An 18819-nucleotide genomic window follows, 5' to 3' on the forward strand; every position below is an offset into this window, starting at 1 on the left:
TAAGAAGTTCATAAAGATCCCTAGCTATAGAGTAAGCAAGACAGTAACATCCCCCTCTGCCACGACAAACTTACAGAGGAAATCTGACACTCTATCTATATGCCATTAAGTTGTGCTTATAAAAAGAAACAAATCCAAACCCGTTTACTGAAAGTCACGAACATTGAAAGCAGAAGCCTCCTTAGGCCATGAATTTTATATTTTTTTCTACTCTGAAGGGGTAGAGACACTGAAAAAACCCCAGTCATAATGATTTATGTCAACTGGAAGTCAAACATATTGTCAATACTTCAAGGATCCCTCAAACTTTCCAGTGCTTGGTTTAGCGCCAACATCAAATAGCACTTACTGGATGCTATCCTGCTTCAATAATTTAACTTACCGCTATGTCTTTAATATTTTTAAGCTTTCCATTGCTGAATATCGTTGTATTTTGATATCAGAAAAAAATATTGCCTATTGATCTGTCATCTTTTTTTCAAAGCTTCGTCTGCCTGTAGTTCAGGTGCCTGCCCTATCTGTTACAGCAAGTGGCGTCAATGCAGCGTCATCAACACCAGGCATTATCTATGCCTCATTTAACTGCCTGGTGAACAGCAATTTGCAGTTATCCCACCATGCATTCAGAAAGTGACTTCCTTCACATTTTCAAGGAAAAGTGATAAAAGGTGGCAATCATTCCATTTTTGTTGCATAGAGGTTGCTAGCATGCTCTAGCAGGGACAGATGTTGCCTGTTCTGATCTACACCTTACTTGGACCTAGTCCAAATTTCTCTTTCCTGTTTTTAGTTTGAGGTTGGGAGTTTTTCATAACTTTCAGAAAAATATACAAAACAAATCCCACAGGCTACAAGTGCATAATGCATTTCTTTGAAGCAGCCCTCCACATGGTTTAGCATACACAGCCTTTTCCAGGTGGGAATCCTAGGGCTTGCATGCAACCCTGTCGTGCTGCTGCTTTTGATGTGACTCCCTGGGTAACCCACACTGAGCTAGAGATAATCTTCATCCCCATTAAAAGATTGGCCCATGGAAAAATCCATTATAGGTTTTTTCCAAGTTAATGGGTCTGATCCTTTTAGGTCAAGCAATGAAGTTTCACCACTGGGCAGAAGAAACCAGGCTGCAAAAATGTATTCGGCTCTTCATCCCTGCTTCAGCTGAAGCATATGGGGGAAAAAAAAAAAAAAGGAATAAGATTTGCACAGATAGAGCCATAAATATAATAATCAACCTCATTCAGCCTTACATTTACTCTGGGGTTCAGTCAAAGTCTTAATAATGGGCAATTGATACTTCTGCTGCACAAGTCAGCAGACCAAAAAAGCTCGCTCCGCAGGAGTTCATGATGAAAACTACAAGCCATCATGCCTTCTCTGGGATTTTAACTCGACCTGAGGGTGCCCCCTTCTTTTCTCTCCTCTCCCGTCCCCAATAAAGAGAGCGACCATTCCACACTAGTAACATTCATATGCCGTTCAAAATCTCGTCCTGCTGTGCTTTCATGATTTCTCCCACACACACACTTAAAATAGGGCTTAGAGTCCTACTCTGCTTGATGGAGTATGCTACACAGTGAACTATCACAAAGTAAATACGGTTTTTTTGTCCACATGTAGAGACTATAAATAGCAAGCATCCCATTACTGGCTCATGAGCTGTTACCACACATCACGATGTACCGGTTTAGTAGAAGTCCACCCCATCTAACAATCCCTGAACTTGTAACATCTCTTAACTCCCTCTCTTTCTTATTTTGTCCCACACATAATAAACCCTACTGAAAATAATTTGCTAGACAGTGCTTAAAAAAAGGTGCAGAGAAGTGCTACATTTCTTGTCAGAGATTAGCAGCTAGAAATCACTTGGGTAACAGCTCTTCTTTTTCAAGCTGGTTAATAGATAGGAAAATTAGTTGCCAATTTAAATACTGCCTCATTTAACACAACAATTCCTAATTACATTATCAGCCCATCCGGCAAGAATTGCTTACAACCATCACGCGAAAAAGAAAACACACTAGCAACTATATGCTGTGTTTGTCCACAGTTATTCCGTGTTATTATTGGCACAGACTGTCAGTCAGGTTATTTCAGCAATTTGTTTCTACAAATTAATACTGTTACAATATACAGCAGCTTTTTAAGCACAGAGGTACTGTACGCTGGGGTTTTTTTGTGTGTGTTACTTGGAATTAGCATTTACGGCCTACTTTCTAATAAACAATTTCAGAAGAGTAGGCTGTAATATAGGTCTGTTCCTCTTAAGATACAGAAATAAAACGTAATTAAAAGATGAGTTAGAGGAATCTTTGGCAGCATGTCTAGATGTAGAGGCCTGCAAAGTTAGACATAAACTGAAAAAGCCTCCACAATGACACATTTCTCCTTGCAGAATAATACGTATTTTGCTGAACAGGTAAGACTGAAACAAAAAAAGGGTAAGTTTGTTGGTCTGTACAACAGACTGACGCGCTGCCCCTGAACACTGGGGCAGGGACAGGACTCTCCCATTTTTCATTGCTCGTAAGCGGTCCCCGGACTGGAGCAACCCAGTCCTCGTTGCTCTGCAGCGCTTCACAGAATGGTTAGGGTTGGAAAGGAGCTCTGGGGGTCATCTGGTCCAAGCCACCCGGAGCCAAATAACTCTCTGCAGCTTGGACGGTATCGAATTCATCTTTGAGGAGGAGGAAGAAGGGGGCAGGCCCACATGTTACGCTGAGTCCAGGATGAGAAGTATTTCCTGTGGTGCCCCGAGCAAGGTCACCTCGCCAGTGAAAACAGACCTATCTGCTACTACCTCCAGAAAAAATCCTCCCACAGTCATAAGGGTTTAACCATGCAGCCAAGATAAGAGAGGCATTGTGAGAAAGAAAAATGGAATGGAGATTAATGATTTTCTAATGCCGTTTGTTCAGCAGGTGGTGCCCACGTTTGATTGTAGCGTCACACCGGGAACGCAGAGGAAGGTGATTTATTGCAGCATGAAAACTTGGCCAAACCAGGAGGGTCAAGTATATCACCAAAGATAATTCCTCCTTTCGCAACGGCAGAATGTTGTCACAGAAACTGTGGTGTGTTTGTAGGTTGCAGAGTAAGCAGGAGAACAAGTGGCAAATGGAGGCTCCTCAGGGCAGCAGCAGATCAAGCCCACCAGAGCATGTCTGGCGTTCGCTGTCAGTCCCCTTACCATATTCCCAGCTGGTGTCAGGAGCTGGGATTTGACCCCGTATCTATACTACCGTTACATTCACTCTCTCCTCCAGGCACCTAAACCACTTAGCTATCCCTGGACCCTCTCACACCTGTACTGGGCCCAGGAGAAGACCAGAGACTTTTGCCCTCGATCTTTTAATGATCTGCACTGCTAGACTGGGAGGAATACTTCATTTTTTTTTTTCTCTCTCTGAAAAGCAATAATCTCTTTCTTTGCCAGAAGATTAAAACGTACTATCTGGATTAGCCAATCTATCCATGCTTAAGAGCACTGCGTGCTTCTGTAGTTGAGATTTGTATTAAAAACACAAATGCTAAAATGACTGATTGCTTTGAAGTATAAACTTGCTAAACTAAATTGTGAGTTGAAATATGAGCATCTGACTCTGGGACTGATGAATAGTCATTTTGAAGGGAAATATTACAGGAAGTGCTTTATATATATTATCATTTTGACAATAAGGGAAGGCTATTATGGTTTAAAGACAAAAAAAATAGTCAGCCAATCAATCCTGGTAACAAAACAAAATATCTATTCTTCATTTCTGCGCTCTCCTTTCTGCCAGTGCCTTCGGTTCTCTAAACATTAGCATTCTTTCTGCACATGCCGTCTCATGTGGTATCTTATTTTTCAGGCTGAAATTTATTTGCTATGTCTAGATTTATCATACAACACATCCATCCTATTCATGCTATATGAACATGCTTTGCTGTTGAACATGAGCTATTACTTGCTTATCTTAGAGCTGTGTGAATCGTAGCAATTTTGTCCCATTGCCTTTTCAGAAAATATTAACCTTTTTTTCCTCTTTTTTTTTTTTCAGATGCAACTCCCTCACCCATATCATGCCCTATAGCTGACAAAAAACTAGGTGTGTGAAGCAACCCTCTAGTTCACATAAACCAGCTACAGCTGAAGTCATGCCCTGCTCTAGGCATCAGGTTTTAAGGAAGATCTGGACTAGTTAGAGAAAGTTCAGTAACAACAATAATCTAGAGGTCTAGAAAATCTCACCTGTAAATAACCATTGAAAGGCTTGAACTGGTTTAAGAAGACCGAGCAAAACTGTGATAGTCTTTTAACAGACGTACGGTTGCCACAGAGACCCCCTGGGAGCCACACTTTTCAGAAAAAAGGGGTTGTGTGTGAGCCAACTGGTATCTTCATCAGCCTTCCCCAGTGTAGCCATCAATGCACATTAACATCAAGTAGACTGTTAGTTCTTAAGAAGAGCAGTAAGGCACCCCAGTGCTTACAAATTTGAGTGAGGAAAATATATATATTTTCTATATTTATACTAAACACGTTCTTGATTGAAAAATTAATGAGTGCCTAGATAAACGGAAGATTAAAAAAACCCCACAAACACACCCTGAAATTCACGAATGAATGCAGGAGACATCAGCTATTTGCACTTAAGTACACACAGAGCTCTTGTTAAATCTGAAAGCATGTTTCCACCTGTTAGTAGGTGTATAGGAATTAAATTCATCAATTTTCTGTTAATTACAGTACAGCACTGATGAGACAGGGAGACCGTAAGCCGAATGCCATTGGGACCAACTCTCACATCTAACTGCAAGACTTGTGAGGAATCCCAGTGCCCACGCAGTCTTGGTTTAGAGACAGGCTACATCTAAGCTCTGTGCCACATCTAAATTAGTAAGCATCTCATCCAAAGCTCACCCCTCCCTCCCCAGAGAACACAGTGGCCAAAGGTGTTGGAGAGACAACTATTAATTCAATAATTCAACAGCTAAAAAGAAACTGAAGAAATGCCTGAAATCCATCTCTACCACCAGCCTGACTCTTGGAGATACACTCGTGAATGCCATTACCGATTTCACAGTCACCTTCTCAACCTAAATCTCTTTTTCGCTTTGAAACCACCAGGCATAGCCACCGCAGAGCAGACCTGCTGGGCACCACTCGGCAGGATTTTGAACTCTTCGGAGCAATGGCCAGCCACATCAGATGGCTACTAGTCGACAGAGCTATGGGTGCTGTGGGAGGACCTGAGAAGCGGGACAGCTTCTAGCTCCACAGTAAATAGAAGGGTGGCGGAGGTGGGCGAAGGGCTGCACAACTGTATTTCAGGATACCGGGGCACAGACACCACCGGCCAGTGAAAAAGGGTTTCGCTATCCCCAGACAGCTCCCTCAGCAAGCCTCTGTGCACTTGTGCACTTGTGCTTAACTGCAGCCTGCCTTGCTTCATTCTTGAAGAAAACCACTGTCAGATTGCTTCAGTTGACCTGAAGCTAAACTTTCTCTGTAAAAAAAGACAACCACCTCACTGAAAAACAACAAACCATCCACCTCAAGTGTGTTAGGTTAAACATCTGCTATGTGTGTTCTGTTTACTACCACTACTTGGGGCATGATACTTCTAAAAACCAGTCTTATGTCAAACAATTTTAGAGGGTTTTCTTTTTAGGAAAAAAAAAAAAAAAAAAGGAGAAAAGGACTCATCATGCTAATACCCTACCTTTCAGAGTATGATACCCAAGGAAGGCTTTTTGCTTTGGGGTTTTTTTTTGAAGGAAATGAAATCAGTAAGCCTATGTTAATGTATTATACCCAGTGAATGATTACAGCTAGAAGCTGCATACAGTTCAGAATTTCAATTTTCTGAGGCTTTTGCTCTCCAAAATTAGCTTCCAATTTATTTTGTCAGGTCACCCTTTTCTTTACCTCTACTGTTCATTAGACTGAGAGAAACTGCTGTCTGAAAAAAAAAAAAAAGGCGTTTTTAGTTCTTTTCTACCTAACTTCAGAAGTCTTACACTATAAAAAAAAAAAGTTTGTTTAGAAACTAAAGCAACAACCCCTCCAACTGCTGTAAGACTGCAACCGTTTTACACATTTGCACAGAGCCAAGCTATACTAAGTAAAGTGAAGAAGGCTTGAACTGACTACACCTTCTTCATGCTGTACAAGCTTCTACACTGTGAGTCACTGCCCTTGTTTACTGTGCCATTTAGAAATAACAGAATTAATCACAGGCCACATTTCAAACTTCCGTACAGCTTATGAAGCCCATTCCTAATGTTCTTGAGCATAGGCTAGGAGGTATCTCTAGCCTCATGAGCGCAGTTATTTTTTTTGGTAATCTCCCTTTTGTCAAAGACACCACAGTACCCTTGCCCTTCAGCAGCAGGCAGAAGCTTCTCAGGAGAGATTCAGTCTCGCTCCTGTACTTCTACCTCCATTAAAAGGTCTCCCTTGCGCCAAAGATCTGAACTCCAATCTCCAATTTAAGACCCTGGATTTCAAATTGCACTAGAGATGTGAAACCAAGTGCCAAAGCTGCTCCTGCAATATTTAAGAAGCTTTTGAAGGCAGCGATTAACTTTGAAAAAGGCTACATTTCAGAGACAGGTAGGAAGAAAAAGAAGTTGGCAGGACAGCAGTGAGAAAAATCGGAGTTTTGAGAAGGCTGCACGCTGGGTCTGATCTCTTCCCTCTCCTCCCCCATCAACTCACTCTCGTAGTGACATGATTCTTTTCAGGTTTTTTCCCCTCCTCTGTCAAGATGTTAGTTTTGGAGACGGGTGTTTGTTAGCAAAGGTTTTTCAAAGTCTGGAGAGCTGCTAGAAGAGGTGAAGGCAGGACACTCCTGACACGTCAGGTCTATCCGTTCTCCCCAGAACAGGCTGTTCCCAGTAGCACTGCCATACCCACACAGCAGGGCCGCTTGTTATAATGTCCTTCTAGCTGCACCTACTGCCTGCTTTCAGGAGGGGCTTACTTATGGGGTTTTTTAGTGCTTTTCTTCAAGAAGGACACTGAATGCTTATATGATATTTTCCAGTCATTCCCCTGAAACACCGTAACAATAACAAAGTGGATAAGAGTAATTTTTCTTGGGCTTTCCCTATGCATACAGTGCAACAGTGAAACAACCAACCTTCCCAAAACATGAAAGCCAATGGACATGATTACATGGGAACCCCCAGCTTATTGCTTAAGTCAAGTTCATGGTTGTGAAAGCAGTCTCTCCTTCCTGGAGGCCAGGAAACTACCACCAATCCCATGTTCACACACTAGGATCCCTGGATTAGCCAAGATTGTTGGACATAGAGAGGTAAATAAATTAGCACACACCTTGGGAAAGCAGCTGTGAACTCCCTGTACTTCAAGGCATGACCTCTGCTATAAAAACGCCACAACGTGTTCTTCAGGACTGAACTTGCAGCACTGTCAGATTTTGTTTAACATATGAGAGCTGCTACAGTATTTCATATTGCCAAACTGGTATGTTTCAGCCTGGGGAGCTGAAAAGACTGGTCCTGGCATTTACCCATCCTTTAACTCCCTTGATCTACCTCTTCCCCACCTGCCACAGCAGCTCCCACCTCCATTCTTCCCTTTCTGCCCAGAAACAGGCACGATCACATACTTTCGCAACACCTCTTGGGTTGCTGCTATATGGACGGCAAAGGGACATGACTGGATCCGTTGCTGCAGGCAAGGAGAGGGAGGGAAGAGATGAGGAAAAAAAAAGCAAGTACAGCTATGTCAAGCACAAGGACTGGAATTCTGGAATTTGGTTATTCTGATTGTATTTCCTGCTAGAAAAGCTGTGCCACATCTCTGGGGAAAGGCATAGGGTCAGGCAGCTGCCCGCTGGTCCGTGCCGTCTTAAGCAGCCACAGGAATGTCCACAGGCAGCCCCAGGTCTCAGAGCACAAACAAGGTGATGCAACTCCAGTGTTTTTATTTTCCTGGTAATTAATAAAGGGAATACAACAGACAGAAGGCTTTTGCTCCCCATTCCACCTGACCTATTTAGGATATTACCAAGGAGCAGAATTTGATTGTCATCATGGGTATTTCTTGGAATTATGCAGGGGAGTTCAAAGGCACAAACAGAAAGCAGCTTTCCACTCCATAATACCAGGAAGGACTATTTGATCGGAGAAAAAACAAAAGGGAAAAAACCCAGCTGTTAAGCAATGTCACAATAATGTGTTTGATTTGTTAAAAATATGAACAGTCTTTTTTATTCATATTTATTCTAACATTTTTACTTAAAAATTTGGCAGAGCAATTTAAAAGGCAGATTTGATTCTCAAGTGAAATAAGATATGATTTTTTTAAAATTCTTTTTTTTAAAAGCAGCAGTGTTTCTCCCCCTGCTATTGGACTCATTTATTTCTCTCTCTCCTTCTCAAACATGCACACTTTACTCTTTACCCTCGCTAATACTGTAGAGGCAGCAGCTCTGGGAAATGAACTAGCTTCGCCTGTGGCTCATACATCATTACAATTGTTAACCAAGTTCCACTATAAAAATCTTTATTACACAGGAGAACACAGAGGCATGCAGGAACACAGCTTTATTTTCAGACACCAGGTTGAGTTTGTAGGGCAGGAAGTTAAAAGACTTTTTCATGCTCTCAGGTTGACAAAGTCTGCTACTACACATTGCAACAACACACAGAAGACAGTTTCCTACTATCCATTCCTCCACATATCAACCTGTATGTAGGCCTAAGCTATCTTCTACTTCGGCCAGGGGTTACAACCCATTGTGTGATGATGGTACCTCAGGTCCTACAGCAGCCCAGGGCTCCAACATTTTATGAGAAGGTGGCAAGTGCAGCCACGTTGCTGCCTACACACTGGAGCTGATGGTGCTCAGGCCACTGGAATTGTGGAATTTCACCCATTAGCAACAGCAAAGGTTGTCGTGCACACCTGCTGTGGAGAAAGTTTCCGAACCTGAACAAAAACACACAGGTAGTATCACTAGTATTTGGTCACTTGCCAACCCAAAGGCTCAGCAGAGTGCAAATGAAAGTTAACTTTAGCTGGAACACGTAACATGTGCCAGCATTCATAACTACAGCTGCTGAGAAATTTTCTCTCCCCCCCCCCTTATTTATCTCAGCAGTCCAAATGCAAAACTCTGGCACTTTGGATCACACGAGATGTTTGTGTTATTCCCTGAAGGACTTTGCATCCGTGAAGTAATGAGAAGGTTACTCTGTGACACATAAACTGAAGCACTGTAACTGCATCAGACGTTATCTTGATACAGCACTTCTCAGATTTTTGGGAAGCATGACCACCTTTGGACTCCTCTGGCTTATTTGCAACCTGAGAGTCACCCAGAAGAAAAATGAATGAATTAAATAAAAATCTCTTTAGTCACAGAAAAGTATCAGCAGGACTGATGATTCATTTTCTGACACGCCTCACATTTCACTCTTACCCGTAGCAGACGTCTACTAGACAGCACAGTGAATGAAAGCCTAAGTCTTTCCATACCATGCTTAAGCAGCATAGTAACATTGCCCTGAAGACCTTCCAAATTGGTATAGCATGTTCTGTCTTGAAAAGACACTACAACTGTTAATTTCTTAAGCCACAAACACTGACAGCCAAGGTTTCTCTATCAACAGGTATCATAATGGAATTTCAGAAGTAAAGTTTCCAATTAGGTAGAAAAAAATAAGAGAAAAAATCTCCCTCAAGATTTCGCAGTGGCAATTTTGAAAATAGATCCGAAGGCTGCAGTCGAAACAGACATCCTAGTATATTATTTTCTATGCCAAAACTACTGCTGCCAAAGGCATTCTTCAAAATTTACCTTATGCTGACCTGATGTATTTTTTTCTTCCCTAATACCACAATATAATTTTCAAGGGGGGACACACAGGACCCAACCTTCCATACAGTGGCTTAGCAGGTAAGCCTTTTGGTTCTCTAAAAGCCCCAAATGACTGATCATCTCTGGTATGAAGCTTCCTATGGTAGCAAAGTAAGAAACAGAAAGAGTCTGGGTGGGCGAGAAAATTCTCGCATCTGGCCTTGACGTGAGCCTGAGCACAAGCCACAGCACCGCAGCTGGCTCCGAGGCACTTCTACGGACCACTCTCTCAGGCAGACCCACAAACAAATATCAAGGAATTATCTGAGAGACAGCCACCAAAAGGATTCCATTACTTTTTCCCTGTCAAATGGCAGGTGCTGACCTTTAATGTGAGAAGGCTTTTGCTCCCTCCCTCAAGTGGAGAGGTGACTCTTAGTTCTTGAGTTGTCCTCTGTTTTTCTTTAAAACAAAAATGCCAATGGGAAAAAGTAGTGCTATCAAGCAGTTTTAGATCCCTAGGAATGGATGCATTTGTGTCTTTAAGGAAGAGAAGCTTACCAAGTGTTACTGCAGTGTTAATACCTTTGCTCTTTTAAAATAAAACCAGACTAGCAACGACTTTGAGACAAACACTTTTCCCTAAACACACGCAGTCCAGCTTAACAGCAGTTTTTGCTAGTAAGTAGGTACAAAAATAAACCAACCATAAAGCTAAATAAAATCAACTAATTTTAGTACTCACAAGCTGAGCGAGTAAAAAAAAATCTATGAGTAATTTATTTTTCATAATTTCAAATTATTAGTAAGCAGGGGTGAGGGGAAAAAAAGGATTGTAGAGAGCAATTACTGTCTTAACAGATTCCCTTCAAAAGAGCCTTTTAATTATGACACATTAATTGTATTCAATGAATTGTAATTTTCACTGAAATAAGATTTTTCCTATCTAGCTTATTTTCCTCAAATTCCCTCTCTGCGATACCCCACAGGTTTCATCTATTTGAGAAGGACTGTTGAAAAACAAAACCAAGCTCTAGAACATCTGTCCCCCACCACCCTCCCGGTAAAAGATATAAAAAGGCAGTGAGAGCAGAAGAAAGAGTGACAGGTAAAAGGAAGAACGAAGGAACAACTCTGCTGGAGGAGCGAAAAGGGGGGAAAAGAGTATTGTTTTATCAACCTTTGGCAAAAGAGGGAGCAAACGTTGACTCTTGCCCAAGGCTTTCTGAAGGCATGAGAGCTGACTTTGCTACACGACTGCCCTGGGACGAGCCCGGCCAAAAGCCCATCGGCCAGCCACGCCTGGAGGAAGCCACGCTGCACGCATGGGCAGTATCAGGTCAGCGGTCAAACTTTCGTCCCAAGAGGAAGAAGTTTATGAAGCTCCTCTGCAAGGTTCATGGGTGGTTCTGGGCTGCTAGAGCTTTTGCTGTGCAAAGCACGCAGCCGCTGCCATAGCAAAACCAAACCACACAGTTGATACAGACGTGCTCGAGCTACTTCAGGTGCTGCCAGCAGTAGCGGAGCTCACCGCGTGTTGCAGAGCCACCTGGAAAAGCACGGTAGATCGCTTGTGTGGAGGTCCCCGTTGTCACAACTAGACTGTTACCAATCCGAGTTAGCTGCTTTCTACTAGCTCAGTTCTTTAACGCCGCGATCCTCGCCGCACGGGTGGCTGCGATGTAGGCATATGCAGAGGAGACAGAGAGTCAGCTAACTTGTTATCTTAAAACTAAGGGAATTCATGTGCAAAAAATTGCAAATAAAATCTATTTTGGTCCTGGGCTATTTTAAGTGCTTTGAAGGACACTAAACTAACAGATACAAATTCAAATGTAAAACTTTTGATTTTAACAGCAGTCTGGTATCTGTAGAACACATACGGCATTTGCTTCGTGAGCTCAGATCTACGTAGCAAAACCAGGCTGAAAAGCAGCAAGATGTATGACAGTCCCATCAATGGCAGGAAAAAACACTTCCTTTTTCTGAGGCAGCTGAGTGCTGCCTCCTTTACTTTGAAGATCTCATCTCAAGTCCTAATCTGGGCAGAATTAGGAGCAACAAGTTCCTTTACTTCTTTACACAAACTATGATTAAACATGTATTTCACAGCCAGTAAGAAAAGGGAGGAAGGTATGTCTGATTCATACTGGAGATGCACATGTGCAAGGGTATGCCATTGTATCAGCTTCCTTTTTCAAATGTAGCTATACTTGACAATGACCAGATAACATTTCAGGTCAGGCTCGCTTCACCTACAATAAGTGAGAAATTTTCAAAGATAATAAAATGTGGAGGCAATGTAATAGCTAACATGTCCTCACAGACTCGGAGTCATAAGTGCCCTTCATGAAAATAAAGACCCCTGCAGGGTGTAGTAGTTTTTAAATCTGTCTTGCCAGACACCATCCCTAGAGCACACAGCCCTCTGGTTACAGGAGGGGAAAAAAAGGAAAAAAAACCCAAAACCCATGAAAAAAAAAAAAAAATTTCTTCCTTAGTAATCCCAAACATCCAAACATAGAGGAATTTCACACGCCGTCCCTTTTGCAAGGGCTAATTTTGTATGGAATTAGGTGCCAGAATGCTAATTTGTAAAGGCAGGGATCTTTCTGTCAACCCAAACCTGGTATGTTTGTTTGCTTTGTCTTTGGTCAAAAATACATTACACCCCACTGCACCACAGCACATCACTATGTTAGTCCTGCCTTACGACTTTCAGGTCCTTGTCCTTTTCATTTTGCAGGCATACAACAACAACAACCAAAATCTACCCAACTTATCATTTAACAACAGGAATATTTTGCATTTCAGTAATACTTCCATTAGATGGATCTGGAGGGATTTTGACACTGACACCTCAAAATACTCCAGTATACCACAGCACTTGTCTTTGCTCCTCAATCCTTCCTTTTTTCAGCTTTCATGAAGAGCTCAAAAATAAACACAAAAGACCTATATATTTATAAAAAAAAAAAAAAGAAAGAGAGGGAGAGAGAGAGACTTGAGTTGGAGCTTGCCTTCTGGTATTTGAACCTCGAAGGATCACATTTGCAAAACTTCTTGTATCTAGAAAGACAGTAAACCCCCTTTCAGCAAAATTAAGAAAGCAGAGCTTAACTTCTTAGGTAATAGCACAGCTCCAGAAATCAGGCCCTTATCACCTAATATAGCAAGACTAGTGAAGCGATGAAATTACAAGAGCAGTTGAATCTTCCCTCACAATCTTCATTCCTTCCAACACTCAGGAAATAAGAGCTATCAACAGTTAAGGAAGAATGGCTGCATGTTCAGAACATGCTAATGCGCATGTTCATCACCTTCAAAATACCAAGCTATAAATTATAAGACTCCATGACACACTTGAGGTGTTTAATACATATCCTTCTTTATCCTTCTTTTCTTTAATAGCTGGAAGAAATTGAAGGAAAGGTAACTTCCCACCAATTACACAGAAACTGGAGTTTGTGTTTCACAGCGAAGGCTGTTAGACCCAACATTGATGTTGACCTGAAAACTTCAGAGCAAGTTTACAGGACAGGTTTTTGCTCACCCCCTGCACAGAACAAGCTGCCATTAGGAGAAACAATAGCCGAAACCTCTTCATGCACAGAATGAAAAATTGACACTGTAATTTCAAAAAGAAGCCGTGGCATTCAGAGCACAAGTCAGATCCTATCGTGGTTTCAATACCCGCTAATAAGAGCACAACTACGTGACTCTCAGCTCTCAGAAGGCATACGCCTGGTCTCTTTTCGCAATGAAGTTGCAGGAATAACATTTACCTGGTCTCAATAAAAAACACAATTTGGAAACACAGTGAGACCGGCAGGACTACCATTACCTCACACAATGAAGACTAGCACAAGAGGCAAGACGAGGCAACAGTACTTTCTTTGCAAACATTTAATGCAGTCCAGATGGACTTCAAGCAAGCTGTGAAGAACATGGGGTCCTTTAGAGGTCTGACTATTCTGTTGGTCAAAAGCTCGTAGGAGAAACAAAACTAATAGGACGAGAACTGTGGTGAAGATAATGAAAAAACCCTAAATGATCTTTGATTCCATTCCTCACAGTGCTTATAATCTCAGGGCAGGCAAAATAATAAAAGATAGAGCAAAGGAATTCCATCAGATTATTTAAAGAAATAAGTAGTAAGAACAGCGCACACAATTCATATTGCGCTCTTGCCACCTCTTATTTCAATCTGGAATTGGAAGAAGTGCACCTATACAGACAGGTGTAAAGCACATAATCCGTCAGATGTAGGACACATAATAACACGTCCGTGAAGTAAGAGACAAATATATCACACTCTTCAATACAACAGACCTTCTTTTTCACCTTTCACATAATTCTTAAGTAGATGTGCATGTGAATGAATGAGAATTAATGGGGGTAATGACAGCTGACACTGACCTGGTAGCTAGTCTGGAGATCTGATACGATTAGGAAGGATACTGTTGTTATAAAACTGGAAGTGAGGAGAAACACTTTGGCTGCAAACACTTTGCAAAACTGGATTGACTGTACTGAAGTTTCCTCTCTTGAAAATAAAATAAATTTGACTTCACACAGCTGCTCTATTTTTATATCGTCAGAACAAGTATTTCAGAACTGCCATTGTGAAACTCAGTTCTGTGCTGTGTTTATCCGCTATATGACAAATCAGAATGGGAACAAAAGCCAAACAGCGTGCCTTAAATGACCTGAAAAATGAAATTCTTTTGTAGTAGCTTCCTTCCAAGAATGGAAATTAAAAAAGGAAATTTTCTAAAAATGCAATTGAGCAGAAAAGCAAGCTCAGTAGCGCTGAAGTCTTTCACAAATGCTCATTTCCCATACTGGCACAGTAGCTTTCAACACTTAACGCACACACTTTCAAAGTTACCAGGCACCAACACTATTGTAACTGTGACATTAAGCTTTGTGCCTTTTCTCACAACCTGCTATTTGGTCTTGGTCCACTACTGCCTTGTTTGCATTTACCCGTCCCCTCTCTGTGACACCGTCTGGAGCAGCAGCTCTGCCATCCGCCTTTCTGCTCCGACAGCGCAGAAGCGAAGCCATGCTGCTCTGCAGCTCTTCTTCGTTGCCAGTATCCTTCTTCCTCCTTGGCAAAACATCAGGGCAGCATTACCCCCTGCGTGGGTTCGGCAGTCCTGGGAGAGGCCTGGCTGAGGAAGGGAGTTAGCTTGGGAGAAAGTCCCATGCCAGAGGGGTGCAAGGCTAAAGGGAGGTGTCCAAGCATCACTTTGCACTGCAGCTTCTAATGTAAGGCAAAGTCAGGATGGGAGGAGCGTTTAAATCGATAACAGACATCTCTCCTTTTCTACCTGATCATCGCCCAGTCTGACTCCAGCAACTACTCGCCCGAGGAATTTAACACCATCCCAGCTCTTGGCAGTATCAAGATACTTGCTTTTAGTATAAGCGCTGTGAAGGATTCAAGTAGCACTAGCCTGTAGCGGCTTTGCAGCTTTATACTATTCATTGCAAAGCAGAAAAACAAGTACATTTGTGATCTTTAAGTCTTCCAGTTTCAGGCAGGGAACGAGATAAAAAATTCATCTCCATCAAAAGTAGAGAATAAATTTTAACTGCACTCTACTGAGTCACTACATGCCAAGATCTGATTTTGGAAACACAAGCGCATTTATAACCTTACTTACAACCTCGGTGGGCCTACTCGTGAATAAAACTTCACATGTGCTAAACACCACTGGCGGTCTTTTAAATAATTAACTTTGCGAGAACTCAGAACTGGTTCAAAATAGTAAAAGCTTTGCAACCAGATTCAGAGCTTTTTTTCAGATGGGAAAAAAAGTCACTGAGGCAAGTTTATCTGGAACCTTACATCACATGTAATACACGTAATACTAGCTGTTAAGCGTAACTGAAGCCTCCAGGTGCACTGCGGGCAGCACATTTCTCCCTCTTAGACCTCCGGTCACATTATCAAAAGCCTGTCATTTTTTTCTTTCTCCATTTCTTCCAATTTCAGAATCCCCCTAGACATGTAAGGAGATGATATGCTTGATAGTCACTTTTTCTACCTAAAATTTTTTTTTCATTTAAGACATACCAAATTGGATTATTAGTCCAATCAAATCTGGTATCTTGATTCTGGCAGAAACCAATATTGAATGTTCCCTGGAGTAATGAAGCACACACAACGCCACACTAACAGAACTAGTCAAGTATACAGGGCACAACACAGAGGAAAAATTATTTCTTGGCCTCTGTGGCTATCGGGCCACACCTTGATACATCAGACCTAGTTAGCTTTTTTTTTTAAACTCCATTTATTGAGCATAAAACAATGCCACCCTTTCTCAATACATGTATTGATCCTACCGTCATACTTTTCAATTAGAGTGACGATGTGGCCAATCCTCTTATATTGAAGGCGTAAAAAAGAAAGAGCTCACGGAAGTCCAAAGACGTAACAACGGCTGGGCGCTCCCTGTTGGCTAGGCATTTTGGCATTCATTGGCTTTTTATTACATAGAGGAGCTAAAGCAGAAGAATAAGGACTTTTTTGTGTACACTAGGAATGCAAGGACCTAAACTCCCAAAGCAAACGTGAAGTTCTGAGGGAAAGCCCAGAGGGTTTTCAGGAAATTAATCCCCACTCAGCTGACCAGTCATCCCCACCAGCTGCCCAGCACTGCTCCTCCTGGGATCTCATGACACAGATGAAAGAGCAGCTACATTGCAAAAAAACTTTAGCAATGCTGGTGAAAGCAGATGGAAGGGAAGATTCAAGGAAACACAGTCTATTTGAAAACAATATTCAAAACACACACGTTCTTTGTGTTATTAATGAGCAACACATGAATTCCCGAAAGAAAGAGCTGGTTTTGCCTAGCCATCACTTAGTTTAGCAGGAAGATTTTGAGTGCTTCTCCCGGGGGCACCGGGAGGATCTATCAGAGCACCCAATCACAATGCAAAGCAGCTTAAAAAAAACCCCCAAAAACAAACAACAAAAAAGCACCCCCTGACTCTAAACCACACTCATTTCGACTGACGGAACAACTCGCTCCGAATCAAAACGCCATGAGACAGCATGAAACCGGGGACCAGCTCCGCAGGGTTCAGTCACCGGGCCGGGGCAGGGCAGCCTCCCGCAGCCGCTGCCCTTCGCCGCTGCCCGCACCGACCCCCCCTCCCCGCCGCTGCCGGGGCCCCGGGCGAGCGGGCGGGGAGGCGCCTCCCGGCCGGCCCGCGGAAACTCGCTGCTGCCGCTCCGGGCACCGGCACCGTCTTTCGGAGGGGTCGGGGGGGGGAGGCGCCAGCACTGAGCACCGGGACAAAGTTGCGTTTGGGCTGGGGGGGAGGGGGGGGAGACTCCCGCCACCGAGAAGAAGTTTGCCGTCCCCGTCCTCTACCCCCCGCCATGCCCGCAGCCCCCGGCCCGCTCCTACCGCCTGCGGCGGGGTCCCGATCAGCATCTCCAGGTAGTAGCCGCGGCCGGAGTCCCCCTGAAGATTCTCCACCATGGCTAAAAAGTTGAGGGTGCCCCCAGGATCCGAGGCCAAGGCCAAGCCGTCCGCGCCACCCAGGGGATCCTGCTGCCGGCTGCCGCTGGCCGGCCGCAACACCACCGGGGCGGGCGGCGACCCGCCGGGGGCGACCGGATGGGACACACGGAGCGGGAGGGAGAAGAAAGCCCGGCAGAGCCCCGCGGTGCCGGCCAGGAGGAGCAGGAGGCCGGGAGCCGCCAGCGGCGTCCCCATCCCGGCGGCAGCGCGGGGGCCGGCGGGCGCTTTCCAACTGCAGCGGCTCCGGCCAGAGGCAGCGGCCGCCTGGCTGCCAGACTGGAGCAGCCGGGGGCGGGGGGAGGAGGAGGAGGAGGAGGAGGAGGAGGAGGAAGAAGAAGGGAGCGGCTTCCCCACGCCCCGGCTTCATCTCCCCCTCCCCCGAAGCGAGCTCCTCCTCGCGTTTCTCCCGTACGGCCCCCGGGCAGCCGGAGCGGCCGGGGCCCCGGCCGCTCCGGCTGCCCGGGGACCGTGCGGGAAAGTTGCTCCGGGCCGGCGCCCGCGGGAGAAACTTCCCGGCTCGGCTCAGCCCAGCCCGTAGCCCCGCTAACGGAGCGTGACGGCACGGTGGGGAGAAAAGTTTCCCAAAGCCTTAAAGGGAGAGCGGGGAGCCGCGCCGGGGAAGGCGGCGAGGGCCACCGGGGCTCCGGTCCCCTCCCGCTGTGGCGGCGGCTCGACCCTCACAGCCGGGGGGGGGAGCCGGGCTCCGGCAGCCTCCCTGCGGCGCCGCCCGTCTCGGAACCCCGCGGGAACGGAGGCTGTGGCCGGGTAGGGGGTGGAGGATGGTGATGGGAGGAGGAGGAGGGGGGGGGGGTGCAGGGCCGCCCGGGGATGCGGGTGCGTCTCCCGCAGGGGTGTCGGTGGCAGCATGTGTCTGTGGCGCGGGTGACAGCAGCAGCGGCGTCTGGTGTGAGGAGCGGGCGTGTGTGTGTGGAAATTCATCTGCTGCACTAATAAGAGCGAGGCATGAAAGACATCCGCTTGTGAGAAAGGCTGCAAGGCTTTAAATGTCTTCATCATGCATGGAATTAATAACAGCAGTCAAGTGTGGCCTTTTGACAGATGGGAACACTTAGGACGGAATTAGTGTCTACACCTCTGGAGTAATGACAGTGCCAGATAGATCATTGGATGGAGCAGATAGTCCAAAAGCCTTGAAAAATAACAGTGGGCAAGAGTCGCTTTGTGTTCTTTTCTGACCCTTCCCCCCATCCTCTGTAGTAGATAAAGTTGAAAAATATCCAGCTGAAGTCATGCATACTCTCAGTATCCCCTGACCAATTTGCTGTCCCAGGCAACCACCTGGTCTGTCCTTGTGTGTAAATCTGCTCCAAGCTGCATGGACTAAGATCCCTCCCCTGCTATAGTAAACAGCAAGGGCTCCCTCCCTTCCTTGAGAGGGCATAATCATCTGCAAGATTTCCAGGTGTTTCACAGACATTAAATGAAGTTCGCTGGGA

At 44.5% G+C, this 18819-nt stretch overlaps 1 protein-coding gene across 2 annotated transcripts in view; it reads right to left on the reverse strand.

Annotated features, from left to right (window-relative positions):
- The window catches only part of BACE2 (beta-secretase 2), a 55866-nt gene extending 38129 nt beyond the window's left edge, over positions 1-17737 (reverse strand). The window contains exon 1 of one of the 2 annotated variants that reach the window (XM_052794458.1): positions 17246-17737. In XM_052794458.1, coding sequence (XP_052650418.1) covers positions 17246-17557 — 312 coding nt within the window. In that variant the 5' untranslated portion in view covers positions 17558-17737. The remainder of the gene's footprint in view (positions 1-17245) is intronic. The other variant, XM_052794457.1, reaches the window with a different exon arrangement.
- Between the last annotated feature and the right edge of the window lie 1082 nt (positions 17738-18819).

The sequence above is a fragment of the Harpia harpyja genome, chromosome 8 (genome assembly GCF_026419915.1).
Source record: "Harpia harpyja isolate bHarHar1 chromosome 8, bHarHar1 primary haplotype, whole genome shotgun sequence".
Taxonomy (NCBI): Eukaryota; Metazoa; Chordata; class Aves; order Accipitriformes; family Accipitridae; genus Harpia; species Harpia harpyja.